The sequence below is a fragment of the Cetorhinus maximus genome, chromosome 20 (genome assembly GCF_964194155.1).
Source record: "Cetorhinus maximus chromosome 20, sCetMax3.hap1.1, whole genome shotgun sequence".
NCBI lineage: Eukaryota > Metazoa > Chordata > Chondrichthyes > Lamniformes > Cetorhinidae > Cetorhinus > Cetorhinus maximus.
In genome coordinates, this window is record NC_135898.1 from 84,415,558 (window position 1) to 84,431,455 (window position 15,898).

At 43.1% G+C, this 15,898-nt stretch overlaps 1 protein-coding gene across 13 annotated transcripts in view; it reads right to left on the bottom strand.

The window, feature by feature from the left end:
• Window positions 1-7,882: 7,882 nt before the first annotated feature.
• The window catches only part of LOC144694529 (ligand-dependent corepressor-like), a 120,550-nt gene continuing 112,534 nt past the window's right edge, over window positions 7,883-15,898 (bottom strand). For all 13 annotated transcript variants that reach the window (XM_078565067.1, XM_078565069.1, XM_078565068.1 and 10 more), the window contains one exon: window positions 7,883-14,834. In XM_078565067.1, the coding sequence (XP_078421193.1) occupies window positions 10,022-14,834 (4,813 nt within the window). In that variant the 3' untranslated portion in view covers window positions 7,883-10,021. The remainder of the gene's footprint in view (window positions 14,835-15,898) is intronic.

Below are 15,898 nucleotides of genomic sequence, written 5' to 3' on the forward strand. Positions count from 1 at the left end.
CCATGGCACTGGGCAGACCCAGTGAACACAGAGTCCTTGTTATCACAATTGTCTTGACGCACTATTGCACGTGCAACAACAACCCAGTACATATTTACCAAGTTAATAATGAAGGATTGGTTATTGCTGGATCAATTAAAACCCTTTTAAAGTCTCTCCTTTCCCCCCAGCACCCCACACTCCACCAAACCCCTACCCCAATGACAGCAGCTGCAAACTTATTTTTTAATTATTCTTATTGTGGAAGGCTCTCCCCTGCATTAATGACATTTCTGTTGATATTTAATATAAAACCTAAAATAATTAGCATAAATATTATTTACAAAAGCACAATCAGGTTCCTTTGAATTTAAAGAAAAGCTTCTTTTAAAAATCTGTACTAAAACACTACGGTTTCTTCAGCATGAAAATTGATGAACATTATGGATTTTTGATAGGCATTACCCAATCAAATTAAGTTTAGAAATTTCTAACATTGTACATGTGCGTAAACAAAATTACTGGTTATTCTACCAGTGTGCCAATTAATAATTGAATTATCAATGATTGAGAAGGATATTAAAAAAATGCTTTCGCATTTGGAAAGACCAGCTGTTGAGATGCCCAGATGGTGCAAATCTATTTATTTCAATGACCGGGTCATTTATTTCCTCAATATGTCAAATCTCTTGTTTTAAATATCTGATAGGATTCCAGGTATTTTTAGAATTGTAATCCTCAATTCTCTGCTTTTACTAACCTATTATCTACAAAAAGATTTTATTCATTCGCTCCCACAGGCACTGGGTTACAGGGCTGAATTAATGACACTTTGCTTTTATTTATTGCACATCTTTCCAAGATTTTCACTTGTAACATTTTCTGTAACATTGAAAAACTTGGAACCCTCCTCTCACTGCCCGTGGATCTTCAGATCACAGGAACAGGAGGAGGCCATTTAGCTCCTAGGGCTTGTTCCACCATTCAGTAAGATCACGGCTGATCTGTGACCCAACTTCATATACACCTCTTGCCTCATATCCCTTAATACCTTTAGTTAACAAAAATCTATCAATCTGAGATTTAAAATTAACAATTGACCCAACATTAATTGCCATTTATTGAGAAGTTCCAAATTTCTACCACCCTTTGAGTATCGAAGTGTTTCCCAATTTCATTTTTGAAAGGTCCGATTCTAATTTCTAAGACAATGCCCCCTGAGACTCTCCATTCTGCAGAAATAGTTATGCTCTTTCTAACCTTAGTATCCTTCAATCAAATCACTATTTAACTTCAATTCCCGGGAATACAACCCTAGTTTGTGTAATCTCTCCTCTTAATTTAATTCTAGGTAAATCTACACGGTGCTCTCTCCAAGGCCAATATATCCTTCCTAAGGTGTGGTCCTCAGAACTGCACATGGTACTCCAGGTGTGGTCTAACTAGAGCTTTGAACAGCTGAAGACGACTTTTACCCCTTTGTAGTCTAGTTCTTTAGATATAAAGCTCAGCATTCCATTAGCAGTTTTGATTATTTCCTGTACCTATTCATGACACTTAAAATGATCAGTGTACCTAGATCCTCAAGTCTCTTTGGATCTCCACTGTTGCTGGTTTTTCACCATTTAGAAAGTCACCTGTTCTATCTTTTTTAGGTCCAAAGTGTATGACCTCATATTTGCCTACAATGAAATCCATTTGCCAGTTTTGCCCATTCACTTATTCTATCAACATCGCTTTGTAATTTTATCCCTCCGTCTTCACTGGTTACAATGCCACCTATCTTTGTATCATTGACAAACTTGGATATGTGGCTTTCTATCCAATCATCTACATCATCTTGGGCACTGTTTTTCAAAATTCTGTTGCAGCAGACTTAACAGACAGAGACTATTTCCTTTAAAAAAGAAAAGGTTTGTGAATGAACAAGTCAGTGAGTAACCCACAGCCACAGCAAGACAAGAACTTTCTGAAATCACACACAAAGTTCATTGAATAGTTTGAAGTTTGTTTTGTTTCTGTGATGATTAATATATTCAGTCCTTGGTAAGTGTTAATCTACCTATTTTAAGCAGTATCTGTCCCTCAGTCGACAGCTTCTTGCAAAGTGCAGTAAATTGAGGTCAGCCTTCTGCCCTTCTTACTCCATCCTTTCTCCCTCATGTGGTTATCCAACTTCCCCTTAAATGCATCTGTGCTTTATGGTAGCGAGTTTCACATTCTTACCGCTCTCTAGGTAAAATGCTTCCCCTGGATGCCCTATTGGATTTAGAAATGAGTACTGTATCATTCACAAAAAAATCCCCAAGAACACCAAGTGGTAAATCTACGATCACGCTGGCAAACTGTCTAGTGGAAAATGAAATGACTCATCATCATCCTGAGATAGCGCCCTAACCATGCAACTCACTGTACTTGAGATGCTAATGTAACACTCGCACAGCAGAACTATGTTTCTGCAATTTCCAGGAATGATTCAGCATTTCAAGCAGGTGGGCAGTTCACATAAACCATCTACAATTCTGTGCCTGAGTTGCTGTCTGAACTGTTTATTCAGCAAGAACGGCTTTAATGCTCTCTGGCTCTGTGTTCAGGAAACTGTGACTCATTGCTTCCACATACAGTAATTTAAAAAAAAAGTGTACATTATAAATTTTTTTTAAATACCAGGGAGCGTATTTCACACAACTCAATGTTTTCGTCTTAACACAGTCACAGCATTCAAGAGAGGCAGCCCAATATTCTAAGAGTTTAAAAACAATATCTGAACTTACAACTTTTCTGGCAGAGCTGATCATTGTCACCGAGCATCAACCTCTCCTTCTCTGGTAAGTGTTTTGCCACCTGAAATATATTGAGTTTCAGGAGGGATTGCAGAGTGATAAGTTTTGGAGAGAACAAAGCGCATGCTATTGGGATGAAACTTAAGCAAAGCTGCTACATTACCCTTGATTACCACCTGTATGGTGCAAGACTGGTGCGGAAGACAATACCTTGGCAATTGAGAGCTATTACAAAGGACAATGCTATGGAAGTAACAGGCTACGAGACTGGTGCAGAGGACCTGGAACAGATGGAAAAATGGAACAAAATGGGAAGGAAAAAGATGATTAGCTGAAGCTCAGCTTTATTGCAGCCTTAGAAGAAACCACCAATCCTTTTCATTTGTTTCCCAAATACCTGCCTGCCAACCATCTGTTCTAAAGCAATGATGCTTGCTGGATAGAGTTCTTCGCTATTACTCAGGTGTGGGTTGAGACAGCAAGTAACCAATGGTTTGTAGAATCATGGAGGTTGAAGACGAAACTGATCCTACCCCTGGTCGGTGTTGTGTGTGTTTCTCCAGAAAGAAACCTTCCCAGAGCAGGAATGGAAACTCTGGCCGGCCTTTCTGCCTCTCTCCCCCAAGGACATTGGAAGGCAACAGGAAAGTGAAGAGTGGGGATTGGAGGGCGGTGCGGGGGCAGAGAGAGAAATGTTGCCCTGGCTAAGAATCCAGAAACTGAACCCAGGATCTTGACACACTGGGTAATCTCAAAACAGACAATCCTGGGCATGGCCTGCAATGCAATCTTTGCCTCAGTGTTCCACACAAAAGGGATGAGAGACAGAGACTAAGAGATGTCATCTCTCTGGTTATGATGTTCTGCATCACCATGACAAATTTCCAACGTCAGACATTTTATCAATGGGGGCTGTGCTTTATTTTGAGGAAGAATGTTTAAGTATAATTACTGGGATTAAGATATAACCATTGGGATAGCCCAACATTTAAACTTGCAATGATTTTAAAAAAAATTTATAGGTAAAATCTTGCAAATAAAGTCATATTATGCTGCTGGGTGGAGTCACACAGCACAAAAGCACTGACCCACAGAGCGTGAGGATGTGGGTTTATAGACAATTTTTCCCAAAACACTGATCTCCCAATTGCATCTAGTCTGCTGCAGGAAGATGTTCAGTGGAAGTCAAGTAGGTCTACACAGTGTGGAATCATCGTATGAGAGTAGTACACCTCTGCCTCGTCCCTGACACCCTCGCACATCCCATTACCTTTGTCCCACCCCTGCTAACCTTGTACAGTAAATGTCCGTGAGCGCCGACACAGCAACCCTGCTGGAAAATTTGTGGACATCTTACGGTTTTGTCCTACTTGCTGGTGCAAGCGAGAGAACAACTTGCTTTTATACAGAGCCCTAATGTTGTAAAACATCCTAAGGTGCTTCATAGGAGCGTAGTCAAACAAATGCTGACAAAGAGCCACATAAGGAGATATTGGGACAAGCAACCAAAGCTTGGTCAAAGAGGTAGGTTTAAGGAGCAACTTAAAAGGAAAGAGGCATGGCACATTTACGCAAGGGATTCCATATCTTAGGGCCCAGGCAACTGAAAGCCGAGCACCAGTGGTGGGGTGACACACAAAAGGCCAAAACTGGAGGAGCGCAGATCTCTTGGAGGTTTGAGAATGGAGATAGGGAAGTACGAGGCCAAGGATGGTTTGAAAACAAGGATGAGAATTTTAAAATCGAGGCATTGCCAGATCAGGAGCCGATGTAAGTCAGGGAGCATTGGGGAGATGCTTGAACAACAGACACATCTACACCTAGGCTTACACACGAATGATGGAAAGGATGATTGGTTGAGGTGGAAACCATGTTATATCACTACCATATCTAACCTATCCACCTATAACCATAGTGTAACAAGCCATCTCTCTCTCTCTAGCCAAAATGAACTAAACAGAAAAAAAATCATGTTCATTGTATTTATTAAGTTTCAATGAACATCACGCAAAATAAATTAGTTTGAAATATGGGGACTGTTGTCACAGAGGTAAAATATTGTTTTATAACTCTCTGTTGTTGGTGGGACTTTGCTGTGTGCAAAACAGCTGCCAAGTTTGTCCAAATAGTAACTGCGTGACCAACCTTTGCTACCTTAGTGACCCTTGGGCACTTTAATTCTCGCAACTTAGCGGACTCCTTGCTGCATTATCTCAGGTTGCCATTGGCGCCATGGTTCAATCAAAACACCACCAGGCATCAATATTCAATACCATAACAATTATTACCCAAGTTAAAAAAAAAAACTCTTGCATAGAAATAAGGATGAACAGCAAGGTGCTGCGCAGCAGCCGATTGTTCATCATTTAAGTGGCACAAAGTTTTATTGCTTCATATTGGGATCAGTGGAGCACGAGCACCAATGAAGGTCATCCAACCTTTTTAGAAGCCAGGTGGAAAACTCCTGCATCAAGGCTAATGGGAACAGACCTGATAAGTCTTCCTCTTTAAAGAGCATTACATGATGCACATTTCTAGTTCATGAGCCTCTTGCAATCACCCCACATCAAAACAGGAAGTCAATGAGGAGATTGTTTCCACTTGTGGAAAAGAGCAAAGCCAGGGACAACCAATAGAAGATAGTCAGTAAGAAATCCAATGGGGGATACAGAATGAACTGCTTGACCCAGAAAAACATGGAGCTCTCAGCCACAGGGAGGGGCTGAGGGTAAAGATGCATTTAAGGGGAAGCTAATTTTGCATATGAGGGGGAAATAGGGAGTGATGCTGATAAGAGTTAGATGAGGAAGGGTAGGTGTGGGGCATAAACAGCAGCAAGGACCAGCTTGGCCAAATAGCCTGATTCTGTGCCGTAAAATTCTACATTGATTATAAACTCTATTTCCATTCTCTTCTGGCAAGGTGCAGTCAGCCCTATTGTATTGTGGTATAATGTTCTGTCACCCATTGAAGCAGAATCAGAGATGCTGGAAATACACAGCACCTGAAAAATTACAGAAACTTAAGAGCCCAGAAGGCCATTTAAGCATGTCGTACCTGTGCTGGCTCTTGGACAAAGCAGTGGTGTTTTGTCCCACACCCCCGTTTTTTATCTGTCACCCTGTAAGTTTTTCATCTTCAAATAGCTGTTCAAATTCTTTTTGAGAGAGAAAAGACAGGCTCATAATGTAGGTTCAGAATCTTTGTTGGAATAGATCTGTGCTCAAAAGGTTTTTCAAGTGTTGCCTTCCAGGATTTTCTTTTAATTTCAGATGTCCGGCAGTTTTTCATACGTTTCTGATGGTTTATATACCAGACACTCAAACATACCAGGAGGGAAGAGAGGGCAAGGAGAAGTGGGAAGAGAGGAAGGAGGGGGAAGAATAGGAGGAGGTAGGAAGGTAAGGTGAAGGGAGGGTTGACCTTTCCATTGGCCGCTGTGGAGGGGGGGGGGGTTGAAAATGATTCCAAAAGAGCTAAACCACTCGTCTAAATCACTTCAGCTATCTTCCCACAAGGTAAAGCTTGGCCAAATCAGCCGAGCAGAGAAATCAATTTTGTCAAAATATTGGGGCAATTAGTCTATGAGTAGACACTAAAACTCTTGATTGCACCATTTAAGCAAAACTGTTCGTTCCAATTCTTTGTTCTCAATCTAGTTACAATAACATACGTTTTGTTTATCCCTGATCTGCCCTACAAGTAACAGTGGACAGCAAGCTAAAACCCGATGCGCTTTTCATTCAGGTTTTATTAATGACCTGCAAATCTGAATTTGAGATCAAAGTCACATCTGGTGTCCTACTAGCTGGCGTCACAGGGACAAGTGCAATTTTCAAAGTGATGTGATCAGTACACTAACTAAAGGGGCGCTGAAGAATGCTGGAAAGGGTGGTGAAAGCATGAGAGAATTGTATATACACTTGAAAAGGAAAAAAATATATAGTTTTCAGGGCAGGGCAGAAAGAGAGAAGGGTGAGACACTAATCAGATGGCGGTTTCAAAGAGCCAGCGCAGTCAAATGGCCTCCTTCAATATTGCGTCATTCTGGAAGGCAAGATGTCTGGAAGCACATCTGCTTTTACCATTGTTATCGCAAAAGCACAACTAGTAAAAATAAATAATATATAGCAATAAACAGTGGCATGCAACTAGGGGCAAGTCAGGCTTAAACTGAACAGTAGCCTGATGGGTCCTCGCCTTATGATTAGTATTGGCTTCTGAGTCACAAGGGAGATGTGAAAGTGGGACAGCAAAAAGCCATTAAAATGATCTCGAGCATCAGAAGACTTTGAAAAGTAGCAGCTGTGGAGATAGATGATGTAGTGATAGTAGTTTTCCAAAATTCCCTGGTCCAGGTATACTGAAAAATAGCAAATGTAACTCGTCTATTCAATAAAGGAGGGAGACAGAAAGCAGCAAATAACAGGCCAGTTAGGGAAAATGCAGAAATCTATTAAGGAGGGCACTTAGAAAATCTTGATGCAATTAGACAGAGTCAACATGTTTTTGTTAAAGGGAAATCAAAAATTTGACTAATCTATTAGAGTTCTTTGAGGAAGTAACAAGTAATGTGGATAAAGGAGAACCTGTAGATGTGGTGTACTTGGATTTCCAAAGGGCACCTGATAAGGTGCCACATTAAAAGGTTATTACAAAAAATAAGAGCTAATGGTGTAGGGATAAAATATTATCACAAGTTGAGAATTGGCTGGCTGACAGGCAGACAGTAGGGATAAATGGATCATTTTGGGGTTGGCAAGCTGTAATCAGTGGAGTGCCACAGGGATCAGTGCTGGAGCCTAACTATTTACAATCTATATAAATGACTTGGATGAAGGGACCAAATGTACGGTTGCTAAATTTCCTGATAACAAGTAGGAAAGTAAATTGCGAGGACATAAAAGGGTCTACCCAAAAGAATTTAGATAGGTTAAGTGAGTGGGCAAAAAGTTGGCAGATGGAGTACAATGTGGGAAAATGTGAACTCATCCACTTTGATAGAAAGAATAGAAAAGCAATATATTATTTACTTGGAGAAAGGTTGCAAACTCTGTGATACAGAGGGATCTGGGCGTCCTGGTACATTAATCAAAAAGTTAGTATGCGGGTACAGCAAGTGATTAGGAAGGCAAATGGAACGTTGGCCTTTATTTCAAGGGGAATGGTATATAAAAGTAGGAAAGCTTTGCTACAATTGTATAGGGCGTTGGTGAGACCACACTTGGAGTACCATATATCGTTTTGGTCTCCTTACTTGAGAAAGGATACAGCAACATTAGAAGTAATTCAGCGGAGATTCACTTGATTGATTTCTGGGATGAAGGGGTTACCTTATGAGGAAAGGTTGGGTCTGTATCTATTGGAGTTTAGAAGAATAAGAGATGATTTATTGAAACATAAGATCCTGAGGAGAACTGACAGAGTGGATGCTGAGAGGATGTTACCCCTTATGGGGAAGACTAGAAGTAGGAGGCAAAGTTTAAAGATAAGGGATCTCCCTAAGATTTTTTTTTCTCTTGAGGGTTGTTGGTCTGTAGAATTCTCTTCCCCAGAGAGTGGCAGAGGCAGGGTTATTGAATATTTTTAAGGCTGAGTTAGATATATTCTTGATTGACAAGGGAGTCAAAGGGTATAGAGACCACAATTAGATCAGCCATGATCTTCCAAAATGGCACAGCAGTCTTGCGGGGCCAAATGGCTTACTCCTGCTCCAAATTCATTTGTTCGTAGGGCTCGAGCTGGGGGAAGACCAAAGAAATCCCTGCTTTCTAGCCTTGGAAGGAGGCAAATAGGCAGATCCAATGGAAGGATGTATATGGCAATCAGTTAAGAGCGTAGATTGTACTCTCAGTAATCAGCATGCGGAATGGGCCCTGGGTAGGGTACTGGAAACACAAACACGTTGTAATAATTTAACAGATGTAATCCCTGGTTAAGGGGGAAAAGAAAGCATGGATCTTCTTGGGTGGTTAAATTGAAACAAATAGTCTCCCGTTATCCATAATGATTTTACGACTTTGGAAAGTGGGGAGGAGGGGAATACCTCACACAGCCATCCATGGACTGTGACACAAGGCATATGCAGATATCGAGATTTCAGGTATGCATTCAAACAGAACTCAAAACTCATTTAAAAACGAAGTCTTGCTTAAGATAACTTAAATAGGTGAAGCAATATTGGCTTTATTGACAGCGTGAGACCAGAAAGATCAGTTAACATCCCAGATACGAGGAAGGGTCCTGACCCGAGCATAACCTCTCTACTTGCTGATGGGACTTGCAGTGTGATTTACCCCAGCCTTCCATTTATCTGGAAAATTATATTGACAGAGATTGGAGAAGCTGAGGTTGTTGGCCTTAGAGCAGGGAAATTTAAGAAACGAGGCTTAAACAGAGGTGTTCAAAATCATAAAGGGTTTTGATAGAGTAAATAAAGAGAAACTGTTTCTGCTGGCCAGGAGGGTTGGTAACCAGTTTACAAATTTAAGATAACTGGCAAAAGAATCGTAAAGAAAGTAATTTTTTAAAAAACACAGTGAGTTGTAATCTGAAACGCACTGCGTTAAAGGGTGACGGATGCAGATTCAATAGTAACTCTCAAAAGGGAATTGAATAAATACTTAAAAAGGAAAAAAATTGCAGAAGTACAGGGGAAGAGCAGGGAGAGTTGGACCAATTGGGTAGCTCTTTCAAAGAGCTGGCACTGACACAATGGGCCAAATGGCCCCCTTCTGTGCTGTATGATTCTATATGCATGACAGCTTTCTTTTTACAGAAAGTGGAGGTGCAGCAAGTACAGAGTAGGTCTCCGTTGTGAATGCAAGCCTTTAATCTCAGGTACACGCGAAAAAAAAATGTTTCTTTTCCTCTTCATTGTTAAATAAGGCACTGTTCTTTTCAATTTGCATTTGCAGCTCTCGTTATCAGTTTTAAGTTGGGGCAATATTTTATATATATATATAAAAAAATCAAACAGGAAAAAGAAAACAATACCATTCATAGCACCGTATAAAAACTCTATTCACAGTTGGGGGAAGCTCCCTGTATTTCTTTACAACAAGCTATCTGCTTACGTGCTTAAAAAAATAAAATTAAAATCACACTCAAGTTCTTTCCTCTGCGACTTCAAAGGCTTGCTTCAAGATTATAAAAAGCAGCTTCGACAATTAATGCTCTCTGCAGTCAACAATTTTCTTCTTTGTTGCTGTCGTTGTACAAAGACACAATAATTTACAGTTAATTCTTCGGGAGACGCGTTATTTTGCATCAGTCCGCTTGCGTTTGTTGGGAACCGGGTCTCTCTTCTCATTTAGTTTCCGTTTCTTTTTCTGTGTGGCTTCAGAGGAGACTTCACCCTTACGCTTGCGTCTGGCTGGGGTGGCCGCCTTGTTTCTCTTTTTGGCATCAGTCTTAACCCCCCGCTTGGTCTTGGCCGAAGACCCTGCCGTCTTCTTGGCGGGTTTCAGCTGACGCTCTTTGCCGTTGCTGCCTTTTGTCTTTTTGGATTTGGCCCCATCTCTGCTTTGGGGCGTGCTCTTGCCCCTGGGACCGGTTTTCGGGCCAGTGCCAGAAACCCTCTTTTCCGTGCCTTTCGGGGACAGAGCGTTGGCCTTGCCACTAGCAACAACCTTTTTGGGGACTGGCGGTTTGACAGAGCTGCCCTCCACTCTGGACTTACGATTTGCCGGTACCTGCTTGGGCATGGGCTTGGGGGGCAGCGCAGGAGGGCCTGCCTCACATTTGCTACCCTTGACTCGCCCCACACGGAGTTCCTTGATGGAGACGTCCTTAGAAGCCTTCCTCTTCCCTTTGCTCTCCTCAGGTTTCCGAGGGGCAGTAGGGCGAGGGGTCCCACGTGAGTCCAGCTGTGTCTGAGAGGTCAGCTTGGGTGAGACCAGGGGGTTCATGCAGACACTCTTGTGCTTGGCTAGGAGCTTCCGCCCAGCTTGCTCTTTCCCCTGCTGCAATTTGTGGAGCTTACCCCTCATGTTGGAATACTTCCGCAGGATCCATGCGCTAACCGGCTTCTTCAGCCCTAAGTGCTTGGAGGGCTGGGATGTTGTCCTGTTGCCGGGAAATCCGCTATCCTCGATAGAGCCGCTTTCCACTTTGGCCAGAAAGAGGTCCCTGGGGGTCAGGCCTCCTCCAGTATCTAGCGAGAAGTCCCAATGCTGCTGCCCAACTCCATCTGCTCCGGTCACAGCATTCCTCTGCACATTGTCCAGCAGCGACCGGGTCTTCCAATTGTTTCGAGCAGGTGAAGCCACGGCAAACTTTTTCAGGTGCTTCTTTAGCCGCTCAGCTTGGGGACTAGGAAACAGGCCAGCCATGGAGTTTTTCTGGAGGAAAGTTTTGGTTTTCATGTTCTCCACTGGATTCCGGGCACTGACATTCTTGACAATGATCAGAGACCTCGTCTCAGTCGTCTCCATGAACCACTTACAGATGCTGGCAAGGTTGAAATTGGTCACAAAGAGTTTCTGCACGGGGGATATTTTGTGGTCATACAGTCCTCTCGCTTTGCGTGCCCTCTTCTTGCTTTTCCAGATTTCCTTGAGCCGGTCGGACTTGCATTTTGCTTTCTGCATCACCGGCACTTCCTTTTCCATCTGAATCCAAGCCTTGTGAATGTTCTCGTACGTGGCATTCAAGGTGGTGATTAGTTCTTGATTTTCGTCCTCTGAGCACCAGTCCAAAAATTTTGGCCGACTCACTTCAGGAGTATCAATGTCGCTTAGGTCTAACAGATCAGAATTCTCATTCTCCTGAAGAACTTCAGTGGGTTGATTTATATTCGGGCATTTGCTGTTCTCTTGTAGCACTATCATTTCTGGTTCTGTGATGGGCACATTTGGGGATCTCAAGGTACGAGACCCGCCAACAACCTTATCTCCTGGTGGCGCTTTTGAGGCCGTTACCCTGGCTGCTTGATGCAGTGATCCAAAATTGGTTGATCTTTTCATAAGGCTTCCTCTTGCCCATTTTGAGTTCTCTTTACAGGTATCTGCCTTCCATGAACTTGACTGCTGTTGGTTCGCAGGACAGGTATCATCCATGAAGTCACTGGAAGACTCTGAGTCTCGATCTGTTCCAACATTTTGAACAGAGAAGGAAACTTTCCGCTCTACAGATGATTTAGTATCCACACAGACCTCAAGAATTCGACTTTGTCCACAGTGTGCTCTTTCACAGATAAAACTGTCATCCATCAGTTCTTCATCTTCAAAGCTTTCAAGCTCCTTCCCCAGAAGATCTTTGGAGACCTGCTTGGTTGTTGTCTTTCTTGTTTTGCAAAATTCTTGCTCAGATGTGGTAGTAAGAGATTCGTATACTATGCTCTCAGGGTCAATAATGCTTTGTAAAAGGATTTTGTTGAAGCAGTCTGTTGGAAACTGAACGAATGCCACTCTGTTGACCCACACCTCCCTTTTGTATCCCCTCTCGCCTTGACTTCTCAGGAGTTTTATGTTGAGACAGGGTACCTGTAGCCCATCAGTACAAACTGGCGGCTGCTCTTTAACGTCACTGGGACAGACCACAGTTTGTGGCTTGGCCTGCTGACTCCGCAAACATCTGTCCGAAGAAGCAAGCTCCAACTTTCTGCGATATTTCTTCTTCTCTGACGTGGCTGGACTAAGTACCTTCTCCTTCTGGTGGCTCATATGCTTTTCAGACTCAGGAGTTCTCTCAATGCTATTGCCTCTTTCCCTCTTGTGGTCAATCACATTTTCATCGAGGTCTTCCAACCTCCTCTTCTCTAAACCTGGATCATTCACTGCCATATTGCACCTCATATTGGCAGTTCCTTGAAGAGGAACTTTCATCAGTTCCAGCGTGGATTTGCCTGGATCATTGCAACTGCTCTCGTCTTGGCATCTGGAAGCTATTTGTGGACATGAACCTTCCTCGTGAGTGACAGAACAAGCAACTGCTTCAGCTGGAATGGCGAGTGTCTGCCCTGATCTGTTGGGTCCTTCTTTCTCAGTTAATGAATTTTCTACCTGTACTTCATTCACTTTTTCAACAGATTCAATTGAATGTCCAGCTTGCCAATCTTCTGCTTTCGGGCTGCTGGGAGTATTGTGCATCATTGCCTTGTCAGTGTTTGATATTTCACTGTTGCCGGAGTGCTGATTGCTGTATTCCTGAGAAGGAATAATGTTAGCCCCGATACTACTAACAGGACTGGTGCTCTCCTTATCCAGAGAGGACAATGAAGGGTTTTGGCTCTGGTTGGTTGGATCTGGTTCTGAATTGTTTGGAGAGCCTTCTGTTGAGGATGTGTCCTCCATGTCACCTCTTTCCTTAACTAACTGCTCCAGTTTAGAAGGGCTCTCTTGGGTCTTCCTGCATTCTTTCAGCAGCCTCAATGGCTCAATGTTCTCACAAGCACCATGTTCGGCTAGTGAGCTGTCATCAGGAGTTCGGCAATCAGCACATGTTGTAGTGGGGTCGTCTGCTTGTGCATTCGAGACCAGCATGTTCTTGATTTCCACAGAATGGCTTTTGGAGCTGGAAGTGATGGCCTGATCTCTGGGCCTCCCGGGCTCTCCTTGTGGGCTGTTTGCACTTTGGGAAGGTGCCTCGGTCTCTTGCAATCGACAGGTCTGACTTGGCTCGACGACCAGCTCCCCATTGCTCTCTGAGCAACGAAAATCTTGACTCTCTTCCTGCAAGACTTTCAACTGCATCTTTGAGTCCCCGTGAATGCCAGTGCCTGACCCCACAGGAACACCAATGACGGGCACACTAACTGGCAGGGTAAATGTTTGCTTCAGAGTCACTGGGGCGGGTGGTGTGGGGATCAATGAGGGGCAGTTCCCCTTTCTCGCGTCTATTGTTGAGCTCTTGGCCAAAGTGCGGACAGTCTTTAACTCCCAATATTCTTCGTTACAGAGATGACCACGTGTGCTTTTCCTTGCAGTCTTCCGACTGGAAGGTAAGGACCTCTGAGCGTCAAAGCGGCATTCCGTGATGGGCTTGCTGATGTAAACAATGTCACATTGGTTGTCATGCTCATTCACGTATTGGCACATGGTGGGCAGCGAAGAACGAGCTCGCACCACAGACACCCTGGTGCTCTTTCTGGCTGTCTTTGTGGGAGGAACCTGCGGCTTTAATCTCAGGCGGCCATTGGTGTCGCGCACAGCAGCACGCGGCTTTGAGACAGGCCAGCAATCTTTGGCACTCGTGTCTGTTGAGAGCACATGGTTATCTTTGATCATTCTTTTGGTAGCATTGACATTTTCTCGAGGCCCTCCTTGAATTGACGTGTGTTTAATTGTTTTGTGATCCGAGGAGGCTCCAGAAGTACCCCGTGAACCACTCTGATTTTTGGTCAAATTCTTACTCAAGTTCAAAAGCTCCTCGGGGAGAGCTCGGAGAGACTCAACCTGAGCTTTGGCAGCAACTGCACCATCTGTTTTGTTCTCCTGGCTGTTAGAACATGCCTCTTCTATTCGGGCAAAGGTACTGATGTGTGCACTTTCGCTGGAGGACTGGTCCAGTTGTGAGTTACTGATCTCTTTCTGATTCACAGTTTCTTTTTGTAGAATTTCCACACTCCCCGTTTTATTACAGTCAGTAGTACATATACCTATAGAGGAGAACCCTGCCTCTACAGTGCAGTTTTTGATGCAATTCCCACTGCTACAGCAGCCTCTGGGTGTTGGTTTTTCAATGGGGGCAACACTGCTTGCTTCAGTTCCTACCATGGGTACCTCCTCATGAGGAGGCAGTTTTTCCTCCTTAACGCTTTCGCCATTTAATTCATTTGGCATTTGTATCTCTTGGTTTGAGGAAGGACGTGATTGCAATGTGGATCCTCTCCCATTTTGGTCTTCGGGGTTTTTAGGCTGTAGATGGAGAGAGGCTGGGTTGGAGGCAGCCATGTCCTCACGTGGTGACGATTCCGACGGCTCCTCAGTTGGACTCACTTCACTGCGCACGTAGCTTAATACACTCATAAACTGAATCTGATGATGTCTGCACAGCTTAGCCATAAACTGGTCCAGAGAAGTCTGGGATTCTGTATTGTGTCGTGCCTCCTGCCTCGGTATCTTGTTGTTGCTAAAAAAAAGCAAACAAAAAAGCACATTTACACTTCTTAAAAGAACAACTTTAGACAACAGCTGTGTGGCTTCCTTTTACCCAAATATCTCATCTCACTGGTTGCCACATGCTGTGACTCTCTTGTTCTCATGTCTCAATATATTTCGCATTAAGTTAAAAAAAATCTGCTTCAATTAACATCTCATTATCTTTTTAAAAATAAATCATTGCCCTCTGTAGCAGTGATCTAGCCACTGTTTGGCATGGAGGTAAATTACTCACTGGGCAAGGGCTGTGGTTTCATTGGACAGAAACCCTAGATGGCAACACCAAGAGCACTTAGAATTGGAGGCTGAAGATATAAAACACATAGTAATGGTGGCAAAATCAAGGAACAATCATAGCTGTCAAGACAGAGGTTGAAAGATTTTTGTACAGTAGGGGTATCAAGGGATATGGAGGTAAATAGAGTTAACGTACAGATCAGCCATGACCTGTCTATGAATGGCAGAACATCTCTAACGAGACAGTGCATAACAACTTCCCCTTGACATTCAATGACATTGCCCTAGGGGTGCCAACCTGGATTATGTGCTCAAGTCTCTGGACTGGATCTTCAATCCACAACCTTCAGACTCAGAAAATACTCTCTCCAACACAACATAAGGTAAAAGGGAAAAATGTACAAATGTGTTAATTTTTCCTCAGCATCACAATTCAAGGGAAGATGGTTTGAGAATTGCATACACTTGTCATTCTACTTTACTGAGAATCTAGAGACCAAACAAGAGGATTATTGCTAAAATCAAGTACAACTACTCCAATTGAAAGTGACATCTCTCATTCTGGGATATAAGGAGTGCCACTCAATTGGAAAGAAATGTGTTGGCAATTTGAATCACAAAATCAGTGATTAACAATTATGTATATAGAGCCTTTAATGTAATAAAAGGCTTCACAGCAGTGTTATCATGTAAAATTTGACCCTGAGCCTCATAAGACAATATTAGAGTTTTGGTCTTCCCAATATTTAATTGGAGGAAATGTCTGCTCATCCAGTATCCAGTGGATAAGCAGTCTGA